We start from the raw sequence: 22,476 nt of genomic DNA, 5'->3' as shown, positions 1-22,476 counted from the left end.
CGTCATCGTTGTATTTTTACTCAGTTGTATATAGTATTTGTATTTGTATTCTATTTTTATCTTATTGTATATTTATTTTATTTTATTCTACTGTATATAGTATTTTATTTTATTCTATTCTGTACAGTTGTGTACTGTATTTATTCTTATTGTATTCTAATTTTTGCCTCATAACTTTTGCACTGTCCACTTCCTGCTGTGACAAAACAAATTTCCCACGTGTGGGACTAATAAAGGTTATCTTATCTTATCTTATCTTATCTTATCTTATCTTATCTTATCTTATCTTATGATGAGTAGAAAGGCATTTGTCCTGATGTCATAGCTGTAGAAGTATGGAGCTATCTAAGAGAACGGGAAGTGCCTGGAGTTATGTACTAATCCCGAGTTTCAAGAACAAGAATGTTGTGCAGAGTTGTAGCTGATGATCCATACGCTGAATCTCTGGGAAAGAATTGTTGAAGCTAAGTTAAGAGGACAGCTGACGATCAGTGAGCAGCAGCATGGCTTCATGTTGAGAAAGAGCACTACAGATGCAATGTTTATTTTGAGAGTATTGATGGACAAGTACCTAAAGGTCAGAAGGAGCTGCGCTGAGGATTTGTGTACCTAAAGAAGGCATATGATAGTTTGCCGAATATAAAAAATGATACTGCATGAGGAAGCCGGGAGTAGCTGAGAAGTATGTGTGATGCAGGACATGTATGAGGACAGTGAGACAGTGATGAAGAGTGACAGATGGATTCAAGATGGGGGATCACATGACATTGTGATCTGTATTGAGAGCAGGGAGCAGGTGAAAGAGAGTCTAGAGAGGACAAGGTATGCTCTGGACAGATGTTGGATGAAAATTAGAGAATGCTAGGGACAGGATGAGGAATCAGGAGTCAGATTATGTGCTGTGGCCAAAAGACGTTTCCATTGAAAAACAATGTGTTTGTAACTTGCATGCTTTGGCTTTGAAAAACAGACTCTTAAATGCTATATAATATATTGTTGTGTAAAAGAGGGGTAGATGACAATCAGTTAAATTACCTGAGCAGAAGTGTTTCTCAGCAGGTGGCTAAAAGCAGCAGCTTTTTATCCCTCATTCATTTACTTTCACTGGGTGATATAATCTGATTTGCTGTATTTTCTATTTACCAGTATTGAAATGTACACTTTTTAGTAATGCTAAAAGCACATGTTATGTTAAATAACAGTTGACAGTGTTAATAAAATTACCATGCGCACGCAAAGCAAATAAAGTAGATTTGCTTTGGTGTATCTATATAACCTTGATGAAAAAATGGTTACAGCGGGGGTCTGTCTCCTTTTGTCTGCATTTATAGGATCCCATTTTTTTGGTAGCCGGGAGTGATCAAATCAAATATTTGCAGTGGCAATGAAATGTCTTAATCAGATATTAGTTTGTGACCATCAGATTGAGCTGTAATAAAACTGCAATATAAGAATGATATATTCTATAGAGAATTATATAATTTTATATTAGTTATTAACTATCTTTGAAGTAAACCTTTCAGTGACAGGCTCCTGCATCCACGGTGTGTAAAGGTCTTTCCTCCCAGCCACCGTTAGACCACATATATACTTACATATGTTAATACAAACATACACACATTGGGGACTGATAAACAAATCTGCACTGGTATCCAGTCAGTAATATTCAACTCTCCTCTCTCTCTCTCTCTCTCTATGTGTATGTCTTTGTGGTTAAAATTGTACTTATAGTACTGTATAGTGTACATTTTTCTGTTGTTGTGTAGTATTCTTGGGATTGCTCAAGCTGCATCTATCTATTATCAATTTTTATCAATCTATATCTATTTATTCTACTCTGTCCAGCAATAAATGCGAAATAATAAACAATAAAACATTACAGCTGTAATAATGTGAATATGGCAACAACGGGACTGATAAAGTATATCTTAATATTAATACGTTTACTAATGATAAATCACAGTAACACAAGGGCTCTTGCTTTCTCACGTGACTAACTTTTAACATGACGTCAAAACCGCCGTAAACAACAATAAGGAAGTGGAGGCGGGATGGAGTCCCTTTAGGACGCAGCATTAGGATTATAATGCTGTAGCGTTTAATTATCACACACGACAGTGAGTCTCTTTTGTGCTTTTACACCCTGGTTGTATGCTACACAAAAACTACCTGCCAAACTTATGGTTTGGCTATACCCAACCTGCTGTTAGCAAGTGTTTAGCCAAACAGCTAACTAGCTAGCAAGTAAACGGTGACTAGACAAGTGTTTATGCGCTGCTTTTAACCTTCGTCACTAGTCGAAGCGTTCCTACATGAGGAGATAGTCGTTAATTTAAAATGAAACGTGGTTTTACTTATTAACTTGTTTTTTGTTTTTAGCCAGCGATGGAGGGCTCCAAAACGTCGAGCACCACCATGCAGGTGAGCTTTGTGTGTCAGCGCTGCTCCCAGCCGCTGAAACTGGACACATCCTTCAATGTTCTCGATCGGGTCACCATCCAGGAGCTTATTGGTATGTTTAATCGCCGTATTTGATGTTGAACCTGCTCCATTTGTCGCCCTATGTATGACCTCTTTCCTCCTCTTCCTCGTCAGCTCCAATAGTCTCAGTGACCCCCAGCAAACAGTCTGACAACAGCGGAGTGGAGACGGCACCAGAGGTAGGTTAATGCCGAGCTGGAAACTGATATGTTTTCAAAGTTTTCCTTTTTTTTGCGCAGTGTATAAAGGCTGTATTAGCTCTCTGTCTCTCCTGGAATAACTTATAAATGGACTTGAGAGTCTCATTGCTGTTTACTGTGTGTAGAGGATGTACTACTGAATAGTGTGATTGCTTTTAGTGTTGTGTTGTCTCATTTGTATTCCCTCAGTTACAGATACAGATGTATCTGGTGGTGCTGTTTGTTATAACTGTATTAAGTGCTATTCTGGCCCTGTCACTCTTGGTTTTCAAAGATGAAAAACAAATAATTATTTCAGTTTTATGTGAAAATATGCTGTTGAAAAATTTGTTTGACTCTTAGACTTGGATTCTTTTCACAGGAAACATTTGTTGAAAACAAGCAGGATGGAGTTTCGAGAAAATACATCCCTCCTGCACGGTGAGCACCCAACTCTTTTCTTTTTTTTTTTTTTTTTTACTTGCATGTCCAACAAAGCTGACAGAATTGCTTAATCTTGAATGGCGTGCTTTTCCTCAGAATGATGTCAACAGAGAGCGCCAACAGCTTCACACTCATTGGAGATGCATCTGATGGCGGCACCATGGAAAACCTCAGTCGTAGACTGAAGGTGACAAACATGCATTGATTTCACGGTGTATTATCTGTGTGACAAAACCAAATAAGCTTTGCCTCTGATCATATCCCACCAAGGTAACCAGTGACCTGTTCGACATCATGTCGGGCCAGACAGATGTGGACCACCCACTGTGCGAGGAATGTACCGACACTCTGCTGGACCACCTAGACACGCAGCTCAACATCACAGAGAACGAATGCCAGAATTACAAGTGAGCACAAGAATGAGGATCCAGCCTAAGCAGCTGCCCAGTACTGAGAACCACTTAAAGTGCTGATTCCAAATGTTTGTGAATGTATTTCTAGGCAGTGTCTGGAGCTGCTATCGCACCTGCAGGTGGAGGATGAGGAGACCCTGTTGGCAGAGCTACAGCAGCTCAAAGAGGATGAGGAAAAACTGGTTCAGGAGCTGGAGGCTGTGGAGGAGCAGAGGGCTACTGTGGCCCAAGACCTGGCCCAGAGCAGGATCCAAGCTCAGCAGCTTGACACAGAGGAGCTACAGTGAGTGAGCTAGCAATGGTGTAGACAGGTGATGGGTGTATTTTAAATGATACAGCACCTAACTCCTCTGTCTTCCCCTTTCTAAAGATACCAGAAGGAGTACAGCGAGTTTAAACGGCAGCAGCTAGAGCTGGATGATGAGCTCAAGAGTGTTGATAACCAGATGCGCTACTGCCAGATTCAGCTAGACCGCCTGAAAAAGACCAACGTTTTCAATGCTACATTTCACATCTGGTACACACACACACACAAACACACGGTGGCAAACACATTGTTGTGTATGCTAAGAAATAATTTAGGTCCTTAAATCAATGTTGACTTTCAAATCTTTAACACAGACTATGAGACGAGCCTATTGGCTGAGAATCCGACTCGTTTCTCCTCTTTTTCCAGGCACAGCGGCCAGTTTGGTACCATCAACAACTTCCGCCTGGGCCGACTCCCCAGCGTCCCGGTGGAGTGGAACGAGATCAACGCAGCCTGGGGACAGACGGTGCTTCTGTTGCACGCTCTCGCCAACAAAATGGGGCTGCGCTTTCAGAGGTACACGCTTAATTTAACTTGCTTTCTTCACCATTTGCTGTTGAGCTTAAAACACACTCGCCAGCCCCTTTATTAGGTACAGATTGTCAGTATAATGTTGGACCCTCTTTTTTGTGGCATAGATTCAACAAGGTACTGGTAACATTCATTGGCTATTTTGGTCCATATTGACATGATAGCGTCACATGGTTCCTGTTGCTTGTCGGCTACATGATGGAAGTCTTCTTGGATGATCTTTGATTACGCTCTGGTGACTGTGGAGGCCATTTGTGTACAGTGAACTCATTGATATGTTTAAGATTATTTGAGGTTTTCACATGGAGCTTTATGCTGATGGAAGCAGCTGTCAGTAACTGTGGATATAGTCAGCAACAGTGGAGCGTTGAAAAGGATATACCAAACACCTCAAGGACAGTGCTGCAGCAGCTTGAGAGAGAGAGAGATGGAGAGATGGGATGAATTTTTAATTTTGTCTTTTTAAAACCAACCATAGACATGGTGATCTGGGACGAAAATCTCAGTAGATCAGCAGTTTCTAAAATAGTCAGACTAGGCTGTCTGGCACCAAGAAGCACATCACGTTTAAAGTCTCTTAAATCACTTTTCTTTCTAATTCTGATGCTCAGCGAGAACTTCGCCAGGTTTTCTTTACCATATCTACATGCCTACATAGCTTTATTACATCACTTACTTGGTTTCTTACAGATTTACATTCTCTCAATAATGTTTGCAAATCATGTTTTAGTTGACAAGATTGAATTATTCGCTATTATTTTGTCCTGGAATGATAATTTTCTTGTAATTTGCTGTGCTCATTGTCTGTCTAAATGTCTTAGTTCTGTAACCTTAATGAATCCCAGCCTCGAATCACTAAAATTTAGTGCGGTTTCCAGTTAATCTTCTGTTAGTCTGAAGTGCAATAAACTAGCTCAAACTCTTCTTTGTCCCCTCAGATATCGTCTTGTCCCATATGGAAACCACTCATACTTGGAGTCACTGACAGACAAGTCAAAGGTAGTTCATTCTTACACCCGGCTCTCCTGTGCTTATTTAAACAGTTGTCCAGGTTCTTATTCTGCCATTTTTTGTCTACCATTGTGTTTTCAGGAGCTCCCACTGTACTGCTCAGGTGGACTGAGGTTCTTCTGGGACAATAAGTTCGATCATGCCATGGTGGCCTTCCTGGACTGTGTCCAACAGTTCAAAGAGGAGGTGGAAAAAGGAGACACTGGCTTCTGCCTCCCCTACAGGTCAGATATCAGCATTATGTGTGTATTGTAAATTTCTGTGTGCTCATTGTGTAGCACATCTATGGGCCATTTAAAATGAATTTATAAATATACATGTACCGGTAGTTTGAATGTAAATTCTGGTCCAATGTCAGCCCTATTCTACACAAGTGAACCTTTATTATTAGCATCTTAGTCAAATAAGCAAGTTTAGGCAAGCTTCGACCCCACACTCGGAACCAACGTGAAAATCTACACTTTAGTTGTTCCCTGCTAGTACATCAAGGTTGGAATATCCCAAATCATATTCATTCTTTAACAGACTGATCCTTCATAAACTTAAACTCTGTACTGTGAATACAGACATGTGGCCTTTGGTTCAATGTAAGCAAATCGGGGAAACTTTGGATACTCCGGTGTAATAAGCATTTCAGCCTCTGTGAACATATTAAATTTGTGACTCAGGAATGTTACATTTCCCAGGTTTTTGATTTAAGTTCAGATTCAGTGTTATATTTATAAACTTAGAAACTAGTCTTGACTTTTTTCTCCCTCATACCTCAGAATGGATGTGGAGAAGGGCAAGATCGAAGATACGGGTGGCAGCGGAGGCTCCTACTCCATCAAAACTCAGTTTAACTCTGAGGAGCAGTGGACGAAAGCGCTCAAGTTTATGTTAACCAATCTGAAGTGGGGACTGGCTTGGGTTACCTCACAGTTCTACAACAGATAAAGCAGCTGGACAGTGTCAATATTTGATTAGTCACATTCACATCTGTTGAAGGAATATCATGCAATATATATTTGGATACTTTAGCCAAAGGAAAAGAATGGTTAAGTCTGCACTATACAGCAAAAAGCTTTGAGTGATATCGAGCCCTTTTTTTTTTTTTTTTTTTTTTTTTAAACAAGTTACAGAAAATCCATTAAAGTCTATTTTGCTGCAACAGGGAGATTTAAAATTGTTGGTTCACTAAAAATAAAGAAAATTAATACAGTTGTAGATATCCCCCTCAAATTAAGCAGGATGATGTTTCATTTAGTTCTTGCCTGCTTTGTTAATACCACGATATGCTTTCAATATTTGTGAGTTTGATGTATTGTCCACTTCCTGTTGCCCCTCACCTATTAAAATTTAAAGGCTGTGTGATAGTTGGAGTAGATTTTAGTATTCAACAAGTCAGTATTTCATTAACATTGAATGCAATTACCAGATTTATCATACACATAACTGCTGGAGGTGCACTGATGCTTCAGCCTTGTGTTCATACTCTGTACCAAATGACTTAATAAAACTGTTTGGAAGAAAATATCTGGAGCTTTTTTTTTTTAAGATTGCATATATTAAATCACATTGATGTTTGAACTTAATATAAAAAAGTTTGCACAATTTCCCAAAATGAAGCGAGACACCACACAGTTAACCAAATATTCTTTTGTTTTTTTAATGGTTTCATCAATTCAGTTTAATCTTACCTCGCATCACAACAATCACTCAGTCACCACCCACACACCATTCAAGTTTAACAGCGTTAGAGGTGGGGGTGAATCTCATGGAAAAATATGGACTTAACAATTAAAATAAGCTGAATTCCAGTTATCAAGTAAAATATTTCAAATTGGTCAAACAAGTCAGTCTTCTAGAGTCAGCCCTCTTCTATGTCAAGTCATTTATGACCTTTTAAAGAAGCCACGTCATGACGACAGGCCTCGAACTTTGGTCATCAGTCACTCCTCATCACTCGAAGCCCTTCCTAAAAAAAAAAGTTCCAGGTTCAATTCTATCAGAACACATTTAAAACGGACAACTATTAATCTGAAAATACTTTGATAGACGATGTATTTCAAGCAGTATGGGGTGACATTTAATTTATGCTTCCTCTTCAAAGCCTTTTAGGAGTATAGGCAAGAGATTTTCCACACATAGCATACCTCTGAGCCTGTCACAGTTATGCAATTTTTCAGGTGCTTCATATATTCGTCATATAAAAAAGCCTCTTGAAATGAGCCAAAGTTTTGTTAGTGCATGCATATGGGCAATTCTTTGGGTTCTACTGAGCCCGCAGCCAGAGGCTGGCACATTTACACCACTTGAATAACAGTGGTGGGCACATATTCTACTACAACGCCACACCATAGATTATTTTGGTTCCATTCACTCTTTTAAGATGCCTCCTTCCCATCATGCGCTCTGCTTTCTTGCCATGAAGAGAGCAAAGGAGGAGCTCCATCAAGGGTGTAACGTCTCCATGTGGCTTTGGGGTTTTGTTCTAGTTTCTTTCAGCTAGCTCGAATTGGAGGCACTGCTGCTGTAGCAGCTGGAGGTGGAAGGAATGGGAGGTGCTGGAGGTGTGCTGCTGCCCAGGGCTTTTCGGATGTGGGGCATGAGGAAGGGGTCACTGGCCAACTGCAGCACATCCACCCTGTCCTCTTTGTGGTAAGCCAAGCAACGTCGAATGAAGGCCTGTAAAGGGAAACCGTGACAAAAAGTGACTCATTATAGCTGAACACACTTTTTTTTTATTTTAAATTCTCAGGCTAACTGCTGTTCTGTTAATGCAACATATGTAATGCACTGTGCAGATAGTTATGCCAACTGGTCAACAAGTTTGTTGCAGTTTCAAAGAAATGAATACCAGACCTTTGCTTCTGTGGTGACTGCAGGTTTGGGGGGAAACTGCACCTCGGTGGCTTTTAGTATCGTGTTTTCTTGCAGGATATCCTGCTGCGACTGGTTATGACCAAACGGCTTGAAAAAGATCAAGTTACAGACTTGTTAAGTTCATTTATTCAAAAACAAAACAGAAACCTGACAACTACTGTAATACAGATTAGTGGTTACCTTGCGTCCATACAAGCTCTGGTAGAAGATGACCCCTACTGACCAAACGTCCACTTTGTTGGATATTTTAGGGGGCTCCTTGCCCACTACAAAGCACTCAGGTGGTAGATACCTGTAAGCAAGACAAACAAAAATAACAAATCAGAGAAAAAAGTTTTTTTCTGATCTTTCTTTATTCTCAAACTGCTTGCTGAATACAGAATTAAAATTGAGTTAGCAGCATTACTGTGAAACCGTTGCACATCTGCTAAACCTGCGTAGTCATCCTGGTTGCTTGGTGACTAAATACAGTGCAAAGTGTCTATGTGTACCAGTAGGTCCCTGCTCCCTGTGAGGTCAGCTCCATGCAATCTGCAGAGTTGTAGCTGTCATCGTCCATGATCTTGGAGAGACCAAAATCTGTGATCTTTATCTCTCCGCAAGCTGTGCCGTTGACCAACAGGATGTTCCCTGGTGACAGAACACGTAAAATGAGGGTTCACAAGCATCACGAGTCCTACACTGTAAACATAGCCAGAGATCTTTTATGTTTAGAATAGAAAACACATTTGTGTGTTGCCCATAAAACTCAGTGAGATTACCAGGCTTGAGGTCGTAGTGTATGATGGGTGGCCGAATCTGATTGAGGTACTTGAGGGCATTGACGAGCTGCATGACGATGGAGCGGCCCTCCTTCTCCGTCATCGATTTGTTCTGCTTCAAGTAGAAATCCAGGTCATTGCCTTCACAGTACTCGAGTACTGTGCAGAACCTGCACCAGATTAGATAACACATGGGTTAACTGTGAAGGCGTCAATGATCACCTACACGTTCAAACATATTCTAAGATGCCTGATGTGATAAAAAGTGATAATATCAGCAACACTTTCCAAGTTTACAAAAGACATGAACAAAAAAAAGATCATGTGCATCTGCCAAATTATTATTACTGGAAATCTATAGATTCATTTTATGGTATTCAAATATTCAAAGCTTCTGCTTTCCATTTCTTTTCATCAAACAAAGCAGTTTTAACATTTTCTAGTATTTACTATGAAAAAAGAAGAAAAAAAAAAGTATCATTGTTAATAAGTAATTCTTAAATATTGTCACCTAAGGCTCTCATCACCTCCATAGCCACTGCCACAGACTACAAACTACACAGAACAAACTTCCAACTGAAACCCAAGCTCTTAAACATCCATAATAACTACAGATGAGAAAATAAAAATTGAAGTTTTTGCCCTGAACACTACCGAATAACAAACACTTATAAATAATCATCGCATTCGCATTAGTGCCACATCGTGAGCTTTATGTGAAATGAAGCACTTACGAGTCTGTGTTGAGCGAGAAATAGTCGTAAAGTTTCACTATTCTAGGATGATCGAGTTCTTTGTGGATTCTGTATTCTCTACAGGCGTGTCTGCAACGAAAAAAAATTAATGAGTCCGAATTAATCACTTGAGTATAAATAAAAGAAATATTTCCGATCACACAATAACACGTAGAGAGCACATTTACAGAGCGGCAGACTCACTTGTGGTAGTTTTCCTTCTTCTCTTCCCTCCAGTTCTTGTTGAGTTGATGGATTTTAATGGCCACGTACCTCTGCTCTGTGAAATCAAAAGCCTGTAAAAAAAAAAAAAAAAAAAAAAAAGGTACATTTCACATCAATACAAAGCAGCTTGAATAGCCTGAATTTCCCATTGAATTCTCTACAGTAGCTGTTTACTGCATACAGAAGTGTTGCAAGACTTATCTTCCTGTACGTCACTCAAAGTTTAGAAAACAAAGAAGGAACAAAAAAGGTATTCATGAGGAATGGAAACCAAGTAAATAGCACTGGCTTACCTTAAAAACTTCACTAAAGCCACCTCTTCCAAGGAGCTGTAATAGCAGATATCGGTCATTCAGTGTGGGGTGGTCTTTAAATCTACAAAGGAACACGTTGTTAAAGTATTTGTTGCTTTAAAAAGACACCACAGAGCTTGAGTAGGGCATGTTAAACTGGGATGATACATACTGCGAGTTGTCCTCATTATGGATTCTCTTAAGCTCTCGAATGTGCAGATTTCTCACACGCTCCAACTGGTCCAGCTCTGCATGGATCTCTGCTTCTTCCTGCATACAAGTGCAGAGATTTATCACCTACCTCATCGTTTGAACGGGTGACTCCAAAAGAAAGAAAGAAAAAAAAGTGGGAAAAACAACAACAAAAGCGAAAAGAAACATTGGCACCTTTTTAAGATGACCGATTCGAAGTTTGAAGATCTCCTCTTGCTCGCGATACTCTGCCAGTGACAACCTGTGAGAGATCAGAGAGCCAGAAATGCATTATTACATAAACAAGATATTAAAAACAGAAAGCAAAGAAAACGTGAGATTTTACTGAAGAAAATATGTTAAATGTCTAAATAATTGTGATCTACAGAGTTAAATATACAGCATTTGACCTCTTACTAAATTTTTTTTCACCCAATGCTGGTTCAGGTTAACGGCTTACTGACAGCCATCAATACCACTCACCACAAAACTGCATGACTGGCCCCCCACAGACCAGTAAACCTCATTATATTCAGGCTACAAGCTTATTAATCCACCATTTATTACACAATAAAGTGATCTGCTCCTTGTAACCGTACGTTTCACTCTCTTGGCCGTTGCTTCTGCTTTTTCGTTTGTTGTGCTCCAGGTTGGGTGGAAACGTTTGGGCCATGGAGGGAGGTTTCCTCTTCCCCAGCAGCTTCCTCTGCCTCTCAATGTCCTCCCGCTGAGAGTTGATTCGCTCTTGCTGCCTACAACATGCAGGGACAATCTGGCGTAAGCATTTCTGTATGCTGAATAGAAAAAATAAATAAATAAATAACAATTTAAATGTACGCTTGTGCCCATTTGTGTTCTGACTTGATGAGATTCTGGAAGGCATATCCATCTGTCCACTGCTCAGTGAAGGAAGCTCCGTGGCGTACGGTGGTGAAGTGACCCAGGCGTAGACGGTCCTGCATGCTCTTGTCCCTGCATGCCATCTTCTCCTGTCTTGACTTCAAACACAAATAAAGAAATAAATGAGTAAAACATTGTAGGCACAAAAAAACAAAACAAAGCAAAAAAAAAACCTAGAGGATATGAAGTATCAAATATTATTATCAAATAATACTATTCAGTTCCACCTTAAATCACCATAAAGCCTTTTACAAGTTACATTCAGGCAATGCTTACATGCATAAACTGACTTCTTTGGTTTTCACATTGTACTACAGAGGTGTCCCAAATCAGGTAAACATACTTGTGCAAATTCATATTCACACCGACCCTCTCAATTAGCAGCTTCTTGCTCATGGTCACACACTTGTTTAGTCTCTCCTTGTAGCGCTCCAGCATCTTCTGCTGCTCGTCCACCTGCCGCCTCAAGTCACAGTTTGCCTGCCAAAACACGCATCATCACTCTGACAACCAATTCTCATTACAGCAAGGATTCAAGGCCGCTTATTAAACTGACACGATGGGGGAAAACTGCCAGAATTTCAGTTTGTAGCTTAAATGAAAGTGGTGTAAATGTCAGCAAACTAGTGGCGTTTAAAAGTTAACGAGCGTGATGAGCTGTAAGCGGACTGGTGAAGGTTAATTACTGAGAGATTTGTCATTGTTAGCCAAATAAACAAAGCAACAGATTTGGACAATAATGACTCGTCTCACAGTTGTATTTTCAATGGTCCAAGCTATCTGTTAAGAGAAACATTTGAGTAACTGCTGATTTTACCCTCAACAGGTCATCTATCCTCCCTTCCTTCTTCTCCAGGTCAGAGTTCTTGCTCTTCTCCAGTGCTGTCAGTTTCAGGATCGTCAGGTCCGACTGAGGAAGGAGATCAAAAGGTAGCGAGCCCACAGTAAGCATCTCGTTCAAAAGGTGGACAAACCTCTTGGGTCACTAACAAAGAAGTCCATCATTTTAAATTTAAATCAAAATCAGCCACTGGTATCGCAAATATTAGAAGTGACTTTTAAGTGCTGACCTTTAAATCAGGCCAATTAGTGTAATTTACAAGAACAGCTGGATGTGTTGCAACTATTATGTCAGAAAACCAGCAGTGTGAGACCTTTAATGCCCTTTTAATTCTAGCATCCACATCCCAACTGTACTGTACTTTTTTAATGGCATAACAAGGTGTGCAGTGTTGCAACCTTACAAGTTTTGTCAGACTCTACAGAACACTTAAACCAGGGACGTGCTTCAACATGACTGAGATTATAATGAAGGAAAAAAAAAGAGAAAAGAAGAAAAGTCAAGGTGTCAAGCAGTGATTTGGGTCAGTCTCAGTTACCTGGATGGCTTTATGGGAATAGGAGTGTGTGGGGGCTGTTTTAACAGAGCTGCAAGATGAAGAGTCTGTGTGGGCTGATCCTGTGGACGAAGGACTGTTGTGCTGAAGCTGTATTTCAGTGAAAGAAAGAAAAAGTAGAGGAACATGGGGGACAAAATATCAGACCCAGATTCACAGACAGCATCAGTTTATAGAGAAGCTCAAAGGCATTAAAAGGAAAACATAATGTGGAGAGAATTTTATTTACAAAAAAAAAAAAAAAAAGAATGAGAAAGAAATGTTTTGACAGTCCATAGTAGTTTTATTACAACTTTCCTTGGAGACATAATGGGACTAAATGCTGGTGAAGGTCTGGATATGCTCCGGATCCAGAAAAGCTCTACTCTGGCAGATAGTGGTGAGCATTGGCCTGCTGAAACAGCTGCAGATAGCGGTCTGCCGAGTTGAGGATAACGCTGCTAATCCACATTGAAAGGAGCCAATTGAGGTGGTTCAGGCATCTGACTAGGATGCCACAGAAAGTCAATTATTGCTCCTTTCATTTAGAACCCCAACGCCATAAATTACTGCTTACAGGGCTGTTGGTTGCTGGGGGGAAAGTTATGGCATGTAACCAAGTTATCAATTATATAATGCAGCCATCAGAGAAGCTTACACATTTAGTGCGAGCAAATGTTTCGTGTAATGTACACATTGATCTTCCGGACTGTTCCCTGCTTTAAATCCCAGCCAGTTAAGCCCAAAACTGAAGGCATGACACCAGCACTAGAAAAGTTAGCTCCCATTTCACTAAAACCACTGACTTAAGTGATGCAGACAAACCAAAGATGTGCCAGTTAGTCCTCCCAGAAAAGAAGAAAACTCACAACCATCGGTTGACTTTGACACTGGCTAAAGGTGCAACAGAGACGAATGCTGTGCTCACCATAGGATTAGACAGTGAATGTTGAGGAGACGAGCGCACCAGCATAGGGATGCTTCGAGCAGGACTGGTGCCAGAGCCGCTGCTACCAGCAAACTGACCACAGGACAAAGAGAAGAAACAAAGAGGACAGAGTGGTTATTTAGCAAAGGATCAATGAAGGGCAGTACTGATATAACCAGGACAAGAGTATGAAAGAGGAAAGCTTCAGAACTGAAAACAATGAGCATCAATGAAACCATGCATTCAACAAATCTAAAGCATCTTATGTCCTTTCAGTTTGTACTCACATCGCAGTAATCGCTCATTTTTTGCACTCTTCCCTTTCCTGTAAACAAAAACAGCCTTTTATAGTAAAGGAAACGTAAATGTGACTCTTACAACTTTGTATTTTAAGACTCCAGTTTTTTTAAACAATTATTTAACACCAAACTTAAAGTGGTGCAACACTTTAAAGTTGAGCAGCTGATCATTTCCCAATACAGAGAGGCATTTCTGCTTTAAACACATAAGATGTATGTGGACTTGCCTTGGCTGTTGTTGTCATAGGTGTCTCCTTTCCTCTTCCTGCTTCTGTCATTGGGCTTCTTCTCTGGTGTCTGACAAACACAAAAAAGCAGCTTAGAATTGATCAATTAACCACATTAACAGCAAAGAAACTGTATAAATGTAAGTCTTAGAGCTTTAAGTTCGAGTCTCTTAGTTAAAATAAACTTTTGAAAAAATATAATAACATTAACAGCAGTTTTTTTTATTCGAGTTTAGTATTTAGTAAACTTTGTAGTGCTTCCAGTCATATTATAGTCATACCAGGTTTTTAAATTTGCCTATGAGGTGGTATGCTGGCTTATTGCTGTGCCTCATTGCGTCACAGCAAGAGGGTTCAGGATTAAGTCTGGATAATGATTCTTTCTCTGAGGGCTTTACATGTTTTCCCATGTTTGTGTGAGTTTCTTTAAGCCAGCTAGGTTCCCCATTTATCCATAAGCATGAACTAAAATTTACAAAAGCATTTTTTCCTCTCTCTCTGGGTTAATTATTGGTTTTCTTTCAATTTCTTTTAAACACATTAAATATTAAATTCTGTTACTATTTAATTAAAGTGTAAAAAAACAAAACAAAAAAAACCCAGGTTGATAAATTATTCACAAAACTCCACCATACCAAAGTGTTTCCATACACTACTGCATGTACTACACAAAATACATAACTAATTCGAAACAACTAATACTGAAAACCTGCGAGCTGCACACACAAAAATCAAAAACCAACCTCCAGTTCCTTGTCACTGAGTGATCCTGCACTGCACAAAGACTGGTTGGATGATTCGCTGTTGGCCGAACTCTACAGCAAAGAAGAGAGACAAAGACCCGATTGGTTAATCATTAACTACTCTTATGGACAGAACTGAAAATGTGTGATACGGGATATTTAAATGATCTGCATGCATGAGATAAAGCAAAAGACGTCTGTGGCCTGTTTAGAGTCTGTCAGCATTACTCTCCAATTCATTTCATTGCAGATTTCTACAGTGCAGTATTATTTTTTAAAAACAAAAAAACAAAAACAATAAATAAAACACCAACCACTATGGCAGAATTCACAACTGTCACACTATGACCCTTGTGAGTGCGCATTACACACATCACCTTGCTAATCTTCACTTGACTTCCAGTTGGCTGAATTGGTTAGGGTCATTAAAGGCCAGACTCTGCACAGCCTGATGGGACTAAGAAGAAACAGCAGGCTTTCTGGGGCAGGAGGCTAATGCTTTTTAAGGCCTGCTAGCTTAACGCTTTTCAAGGTCACAACTATAGCAGACAACTCCTCTCATTCCTTTATATTAACATCTACAGTTTGACTGCAACGTCCTAAATAGCACTCAAAGACATACAGTGGATATCTATAATGTCAAAAAATATATATATCCATCCATTCATTTCCAAACTTTAATGTGACCTATAACATGTGTCATTTAATTGAAGACAAAAAAAAAAGCAAAAAACAAAAGTACAATAACCAGCATTAGTGTCCACACATTTAAACTAATGCTTTCTTAAAGCACCTTTTGATTAGATCACAGCAATCAATCTTCTTGGGTACACAGCTGCCATTAATTAAGGGCAGGGATAGCTCAGTAGGTAGAGTGGTGGCCCCATGATCGGAAGGTCGGGGGTTCGACTCCACTGAATGGCTACCCTGAGGTACCCCTGAGCAAGGTACTGGTGGCTGCCCACTGCTTCACTGGGTGAATGGGTTAAATGCAGAGGAACTATTTCCCTATGGGGACTAACACGCACACTTTACTTTACTTTAAAAGAAACCCTGATTAACCCCAAATAAAGTTCAGCTGCCCTAGTAGGATTTTCCCAACATTTACTCCGTTGCAAACTAGAGCAAAAGCCAAGCATCAAAGAGATGTTATCATTGAAAGGCATCAGTCAAGAGAAAGGTTTATAATAAATAAATAAATAAGTGTCCACAGCATTGGATGTAGCATGGAACACAGTGAAGCCAGTCATTAAAAAAAATAAAAAGGCAGAAATATGGGACAACAGTGATGAAAAGACAAGATGAAAACTGGTCAGGGAGGCTACCAAGTGACCTACAGCAACACTGAAGGAGCTGCAGGAAATTCTGGCGGTGAGGACTATGGGGTAGGGTTGCAAGACGGAAGCCATTTCTGACAAAGAAAAATGTCCAAGACCAGCTACAATTTGCTAAATCATCAAGTTTAAAATTAAGAAGGGTGGAAAATTTATATTGATCTGAGGAGACTGGCCACACATGCATACAGAAAGCCCCAAACAAAAAAAAAAGAAAAAAAAAAGGGGGAAAGAAAACAACAAAACAAACCTAAAAATCAACAACACAAATAAATAAGTGGCATAATGCAATATCCATGTTGAAGCATGGTGGCAGCAGTATCATGCTTTTAAAACCTTAAGACATCTGCCAGAAAGCTGTAGATGAAGACGAATTTCACCTTTCAACACGAGAATCACCTGAAGCATATATCTAAATCAATATTTAGACGAATATTGAATCTTTGGATCAAAACAGTACTTCAACAAAGTGTAGGGTGTACTATCTAATATTTGTTTTTCAGTTGAGTTAAGTAAGGTAAAGGTGGGAAAAGTGGGGAAAATGACTTATGGTATCACTGTTAACATCACAAAAACCTGCAATTTTAACAGGGATGTGTAAACTTTTTATATCCACTGTATACCACTGGTATCATACCCACAGCCTTACATCATTTATCCTCCTATACCACAGCAAGCAGTCCTGACAATAAATTTAAGAGTGAAATATAGGTAAGAGCATTTAAAATATAAATAAATAAAAATGGCTGCTTTCTTAGGAGCTGCCATTTTCTCAGATGTGCACCCTCACTTATTAATACCCAGTTCAACAGCAGGGTACAGCAAAGCACAGCCAATACTGTGAACTTCAGCTGCTGTGCCATTTAAGTGTCACTATCCTCCACTGAAACAAAGAGCTGCCGGCCAGCTCCTGTGTCAGCCAAAACAGAGCTTGTCTTGTTGTACCTTTAGCTCATGAAAACAGATCACAGCACTGAAGAAACCTCCTGAACAGAGGGCACACTGTAAACAGAGAGGACTTCTAAGCATACCTCAACTGAAAGACTAACACAAGAGTGCTAACCAATTGCACTCACAGTGGGGTTGTGGGATGAATTCCAGGAATTAATTCAGCAAGAATTGCAAAATTTAGCAAAAACAACATGCATCAAGTCCAGCATCCACAGAAATGACCTGTACCTGCAACTGTTGTCATTTTAAGCAACAAAACAACCATTACAATGTTAAAATGTTCCAACCTTGGCCACACCGACTCCAGTGAACCGAGCCTCAAGCAGCTCCTGCCTTCGTGGATCCAGGCTGATAGCCTGGCTATGAAGTCCTTCCATCATGCCTAGAAAGTAAGACATAAACAGTAAATGGACTGGTACTTGTATAGCAATTTTCTAGTTAATTTGGGCACTCTCTTATTACAAGTCTCATTCACACAAGTTGTTTTTACCTAGGCACTTTTAATCTAACGTCCCAGATTTCACATTGGAGGAACCAGGAATTGAACTACTGACCTCCTGATTGGTGGATGACCTGCTTTACCTCCTGAGCCACAAATATTTAACTTACGTGGAAGACCTGGTTTGAGTTAGAATGACATACACTGAATTGTGTGGCACTTTCTGATTTAGGGAAGTGACCCAACAAGCTTGAGGTCTGACTGGGAAAATGTAACACCTTTTGTCACATTTGCATGGTAACCTAGGCAATTATTTGATCAGTAAACGTCACAGCCTGCTGCTCAAAGGAACGCTTTCCTCAAAACACAAACACCAGGGAAAATTTGCTTAAAGTGACACTCTGAAATTAATTTCAAGAAATAGGTTTTAAAAAAAAAAAAAAAAAAAAAAAAAAAAAAAAAAAAAAAAAAAAAAAAAAAAAAAAAAAATAATAATAATAATAATAATAATAATAATAGAAAAAGGAAATTAAATCTGAGAGCACATATGAGACGTGTCATAGCTCAAAAACCACCAAAGAATATAATAATAAAATAATGATATTCATTTCTGAGCAGGCAGCCCAGCAAGCCCGTTCACTTGTGTATCAAAACAATCCTAGAAAGCACAAGTTCCCTAAACAGAAATACTATCTAGCTCAATCTCAACATCAAAAGCAATCCCATGGGCTCATAGCTCCCCAATTCGAGCAGCCTTTCAGCAAAACCATCTTGATAATAGTGGGTGAAAAAAACCGTTTCGATACTGTTGACCGATCGAGTGGACGAGGAATGCCAAACTTGGCTAAAGCTAAAGGTGCTAATCAAAATCCTGGTAACAACAACACAAAAGCGATGCGCTCCCATCAACTGTCAGCTTATCCTATGCCAATCGGCAGAACGACTCAAACTTTGCCTATAAAATGTAGGATTTGAACCTATTACACAGCCCAAACTAGCTAGGGTCAAGTGATGAATCGAGCTAACGCCAGCTACAGTAGAAGTCTTACCTGGAGAACCTTTTGCAGTTTTCACAGCACTCACAACCCCAGAAAGGATGTTATCCGTCCAACCGGCGACAGCAAACTCCTTAACACCCCCGAGCTCCCCGCATCTCAAATAAAGTTGTCTGTATTAAGTTATCCATTTACAATTATTTCGAAATCAGGGAAGACATTTGTTAGCTTAGCTAATGCTAGCTATAAAGACCAGTGTGGCTGGCTCCTGTCGGTGTCATCCGGACAGGAGGCCGTGATCCTCGGGGTTTCCTCGTCCGTGTTGGTGCCCCTGCACGGGCAAACCGGGAGCTGTCAGTGCTCTGAAGTCTCCTGACAAGTGCTGTCACATTTCTGCTTCACTCGTTCTTCTTTTTATCGTTACAGAGCGATGCTTGCACCGGGAGGAGTCATCTCGTTACAGTCCATTATTTTAATGCTTAAGAAAAGATCATAACCTCCCGCAGCAAGGCCGCAGTGAGCTCCCAGGAGACCTTTTACAGTGATGCTTCCAGTGCGCCGGTTTACCACATAATGTACGCTCCCCCAAAACGGACTCAGTACTGTACTCAAGGTTAGATTACAACCGGGTGAAATCGATAACTTCCACGCCACAAGGGGCCCTAAAAAGCTTCCCTGAGAGCTGCTTTTTAAATCTGGATTTCAACCACTACAGTTAAACTATGTCCTGCATGTACAACATGTTTTTGTTAGCTTATAGGATAATTTAATGCATTTAGTCGTTTGCCTGAACTGTGTATGGATTCCTAGAATAAACAGATGCATTAAATCACCACAAATTAAATTACACCAAAGACATCTGTTGCTGTTTTTTAAACTTGATGAATGAAGTTAGTAAATGTTTAACACTGTATTTGTGTGAGCTTAAGTCCTTGTCATCACTGCTATGCAAGCTACTTCACTGAACATATTATGTATTCAGATATTTTATGCTCTGGTAATTTTTTTTTTTTTTTACTTTTCACATAAAACAGCGGTGTTAAAAGGAGTTTTCTCGTGAAGCTTTACCATCAGTTGAAAAAAATGAAGTACACCCGATTGCTTGTAGGTTATAACTTGTAGAATTTAGCAGAAGTAAATGCAATGTTGCTTCAATTCCTTCAGGTTTCTGGACTTCACCCACCACAGCATTTAGTCAGATTGAGGTCTGGACTTTGACTGGTTCATTGCAACACCATCATCTTTTTTTTTTCTGTCATTCTGTTGCAGATTTGCAGCAGTGCAATTGATCATTGTCAAATTTCAACAAGGTTTTAACTGTTTGACAGATGGCCTCACATTTGACTCTAGAATACATTGGTTTACGGAAGAGTTAATGGTTGACTCAATGATTCCAAAGTGTCCAGACCCTTCTACTGCAAAACAATCCCAAATCATCACCCTTCCATCACTGTGCTCCCACATGGTATGAACTTTCTGCGCTGATATGTTGTGTTTGGTTTTCACCAAATGTAGTGCTGTACATCATGATCAAATATTTCCATTATGGTCTTGTTGCTCCAAAGGACATTGTTCCAGAAGTCTGGTGGTTTGTTCAGATGCAGCTTTGCAAACCTAAGCTGTACTGGCATGATCTTTTTAGACAGAAGACACTTTTTTCTAACAGCACTTCCAAAAGAGCAATACTTTATTAGTCTTTTTCTAATTGTGCTTTATGAACTTTTTTTCCCCCTTTCATGAACTTTAACATTTAACATGCTGTCCAAGGCCTGTAGAGTCCGAGGTGTATCTCTTGGGTTTTTGGTAATGTCACTGAGCATGGCATGGTCTAACCTTTGGTGGGATATCCACTCCTGGGAAAATTGTGGCATTGTGTTAACATACCTTCAAACTGCACAAACACTAATGTGAACACTGAGGGGCTTTTGATTTTTTATTAGCGTTACTCTATTTTAAGTTGTAGTTTAAACCGAACCTGTGGTTTGATTTAAACCAGTGTTTCCTTAAATTGCGGAGCACAGATCTTCTGCTGGGCAGACAGAATGACTACTGGGGCCATCTGAGAAAACTTTGGAAAGCAACTGATCAAAATGAAGCATTAACCTCCAGAGGTGAAAAACAAAGCCAGAAATGTTAAAAAATGAAAATGCAACTGTGCTTTCATTGATGCACCTTGCTAACCATGCTCGATAACCTTAGCTGATAGCTTAGCATTTAACCCCCCAAACCTGGTTACGGGCCAAAATGCTAAAGTTGAGGCTTTGAAATGCATAGTCCAAAGACAACAGGTGACATGATGGTGTATACATCCATCTTTTATCTACAGTCTGTGCTGTGGGATTCACTCTAACGGAGGCTTAAATTTAATAACGCCAGCTTGACGTCATATCTCTACATGTGAATTAGTTTCATTCTATTAATCTTTTTTTTAACCACCTCACAGGTTGTTTTCTCTTTCTTCCACTTGGTGGAGCTAAATAGCTTTACTGGCTTTGTCAGAGCCAGTGAGCTGGGACGTGTTTTTTACCTATTTTCTTTCTCTGTGTCTCCATATTGTGTTCCGTTGAGCTGATGAACTGTACTGTGCACACAAACGAGCAAATTAAACCTGCAGTTTAAGTCCAGGAGATGCGAGTAGTGCGCTGCATTCAAAAAATCCTGCACAGCCAAGAGAGAGAGTTGAGGATGACTTAATTACACTAATAATTATGATAAAAGGTTTATCATAATTATTATCATAAAAAAAGAAAATATTATCCTTTTAAGCTGATGCATGCACAGACTGAGTGTACAGCAAAATGGGCTCATGGACAATATTTTAATAAAGACTAATTAAAGGGTTACACGATCGACTGTAAATCAAATGTATTTTGCAGAAAAGCAGATCTCTGATTGTCTGTTTTATGTGTTTTTCATTCATCACATTTTTAACATTCAAAACATAAACTCAGCAGGAGTTAGTCAGTGTTCTCAAAGGGTGGTTTCAGACAGTTTTTTTTCTACTTTTGAATCAATATTACAATATTAATGAGAATGGATATCGTTAATACAATAATCACGAGTGCTGTGAGCACACAAGCCCCACTGACCTATAGTTGACTTAGTAGACTAGACTTAGTATAGTAGACTTTTTCTTTTCTTTAAACACCATGCTTTAACTTTAATGTCTCAAATTATGTGGTTATAACATCCAGTGTATTATAAAGAATAACTAAAAAATCATGTTTCATATCTTCAAAGAAAATGATATTAACGCACTAGAAATTTTCAATTTACTCCAAACCACATGATGGCAGTTTATCTTTGTGGTTTTCCACTGGGTGTCACAAACAGGAAATTCTGTGCCCTCTACTGGCTTATAGGAACTGAGTTCACCCATATTACTTTTTAAAATATAATTTTTATCATTTTGCCACAGTGATATGCAGTCATGTGGATCCTTTTGGTTTTATTTTAATAAGCAAAACATTTCCTTTGCTGCCAAGAGTTTTCTATTCAATGTTAATGTTGATGTTATGTTTGAATGCCTGACTACCTTTACACTGGGAAGTATATAGCACTTCTCAAATATTAAATATATTCTTATTGCCTCTGCCAAAAAGGTTATGTTGTTGGTAGCGCTTGGGTGCATCTTTTTTCTGTAAACATGATTGCTAGAAAAGTTTTGAATGCATTCTGATCAAGCTTTGTAGGGGTGTAAAATTTGTCAATGTAATGATTTATTGGTGGAAAATTGACAAATCCGTTTTATAAATTAGAAACTATGATTCTTACAAGTGTGGTGTTTATGGTCAACATATAGAGAGTACCATATCTGAAGACTTAAACTTCTTTTTGACTTCTGA

At 39.4% G+C, this 22,476-nt stretch overlaps 2 protein-coding genes across 2 annotated transcripts; one reads left to right on the top strand and one right to left on the bottom strand.

Annotated features, from left to right (window-relative positions):
- The first annotated feature begins 1,998 nt into the window (after positions 1-1,998).
- Positions 1,999-6,882, top strand: becn1 (beclin 1, autophagy related). Its single transcript, XM_085284640.1, has 12 exons — positions 1,999-2,117; positions 2,380-2,512; positions 2,596-2,660; positions 3,043-3,101; positions 3,201-3,291; positions 3,375-3,511; positions 3,606-3,800; positions 3,888-4,034; positions 4,194-4,343; positions 5,297-5,357; positions 5,451-5,593; positions 6,137-6,882. The coding sequence occupies exons 2-12, from the start codon at positions 2,386-2,388 to the stop codon at positions 6,303-6,305; spliced, it is 1,344 nt and encodes a 447-aa protein (XP_085140766.1). The 5' UTR covers positions 1,999-2,117; positions 2,380-2,385; the 3' UTR covers positions 6,306-6,882.
- Positions 6,883-6,992: 110 nt separating this feature from the next.
- LOC146568550 (serine/threonine-protein kinase tousled-like 2) lies at positions 6,993-19,283 on the bottom strand. The gene is made up of 21 exons (XM_085284639.1): positions 18,686-19,283; positions 17,485-17,579; positions 14,913-14,984; positions 14,170-14,239; positions 13,931-13,968; positions 13,644-13,736; positions 12,719-12,826; positions 12,157-12,249; positions 11,709-11,819; positions 11,301-11,437; positions 11,039-11,191; positions 10,635-10,701; positions 10,420-10,517; positions 10,248-10,329; positions 9,934-10,025; positions 9,730-9,819; positions 8,996-9,165; positions 8,726-8,864; positions 8,415-8,526; positions 8,214-8,321; positions 6,993-8,036 (listed from the first exon to the last, which is right to left on the bottom strand). Exons 2-21 carry the CDS (start codon positions 17,575-17,577, stop codon positions 7,857-7,859), a joined length of 2,106 nt encoding a protein of 701 aa, XP_085140765.1. The 5' UTR covers positions 17,578-17,579; positions 18,686-19,283; the 3' UTR covers positions 6,993-7,856.
- Between the last annotated feature and the right edge of the window lie 3,193 nt (positions 19,284-22,476).

Source organism: Mchenga conophoros, linkage group LG8 (assembly GCF_057382185.1).
Source record: "Mchenga conophoros isolate Kocher_MC1m ecotype Shallow Benthic linkage group LG8, M_conophoros_male_GT1.1, whole genome shotgun sequence".
Classification (NCBI taxonomy): Eukaryota; Metazoa; Chordata; class Actinopteri; order Cichliformes; family Cichlidae; genus Mchenga; species Mchenga conophoros.
Note: the sequence above shows the minus strand (reverse complement) of the source record. Positions and strands in the feature narration are given on the sequence as shown.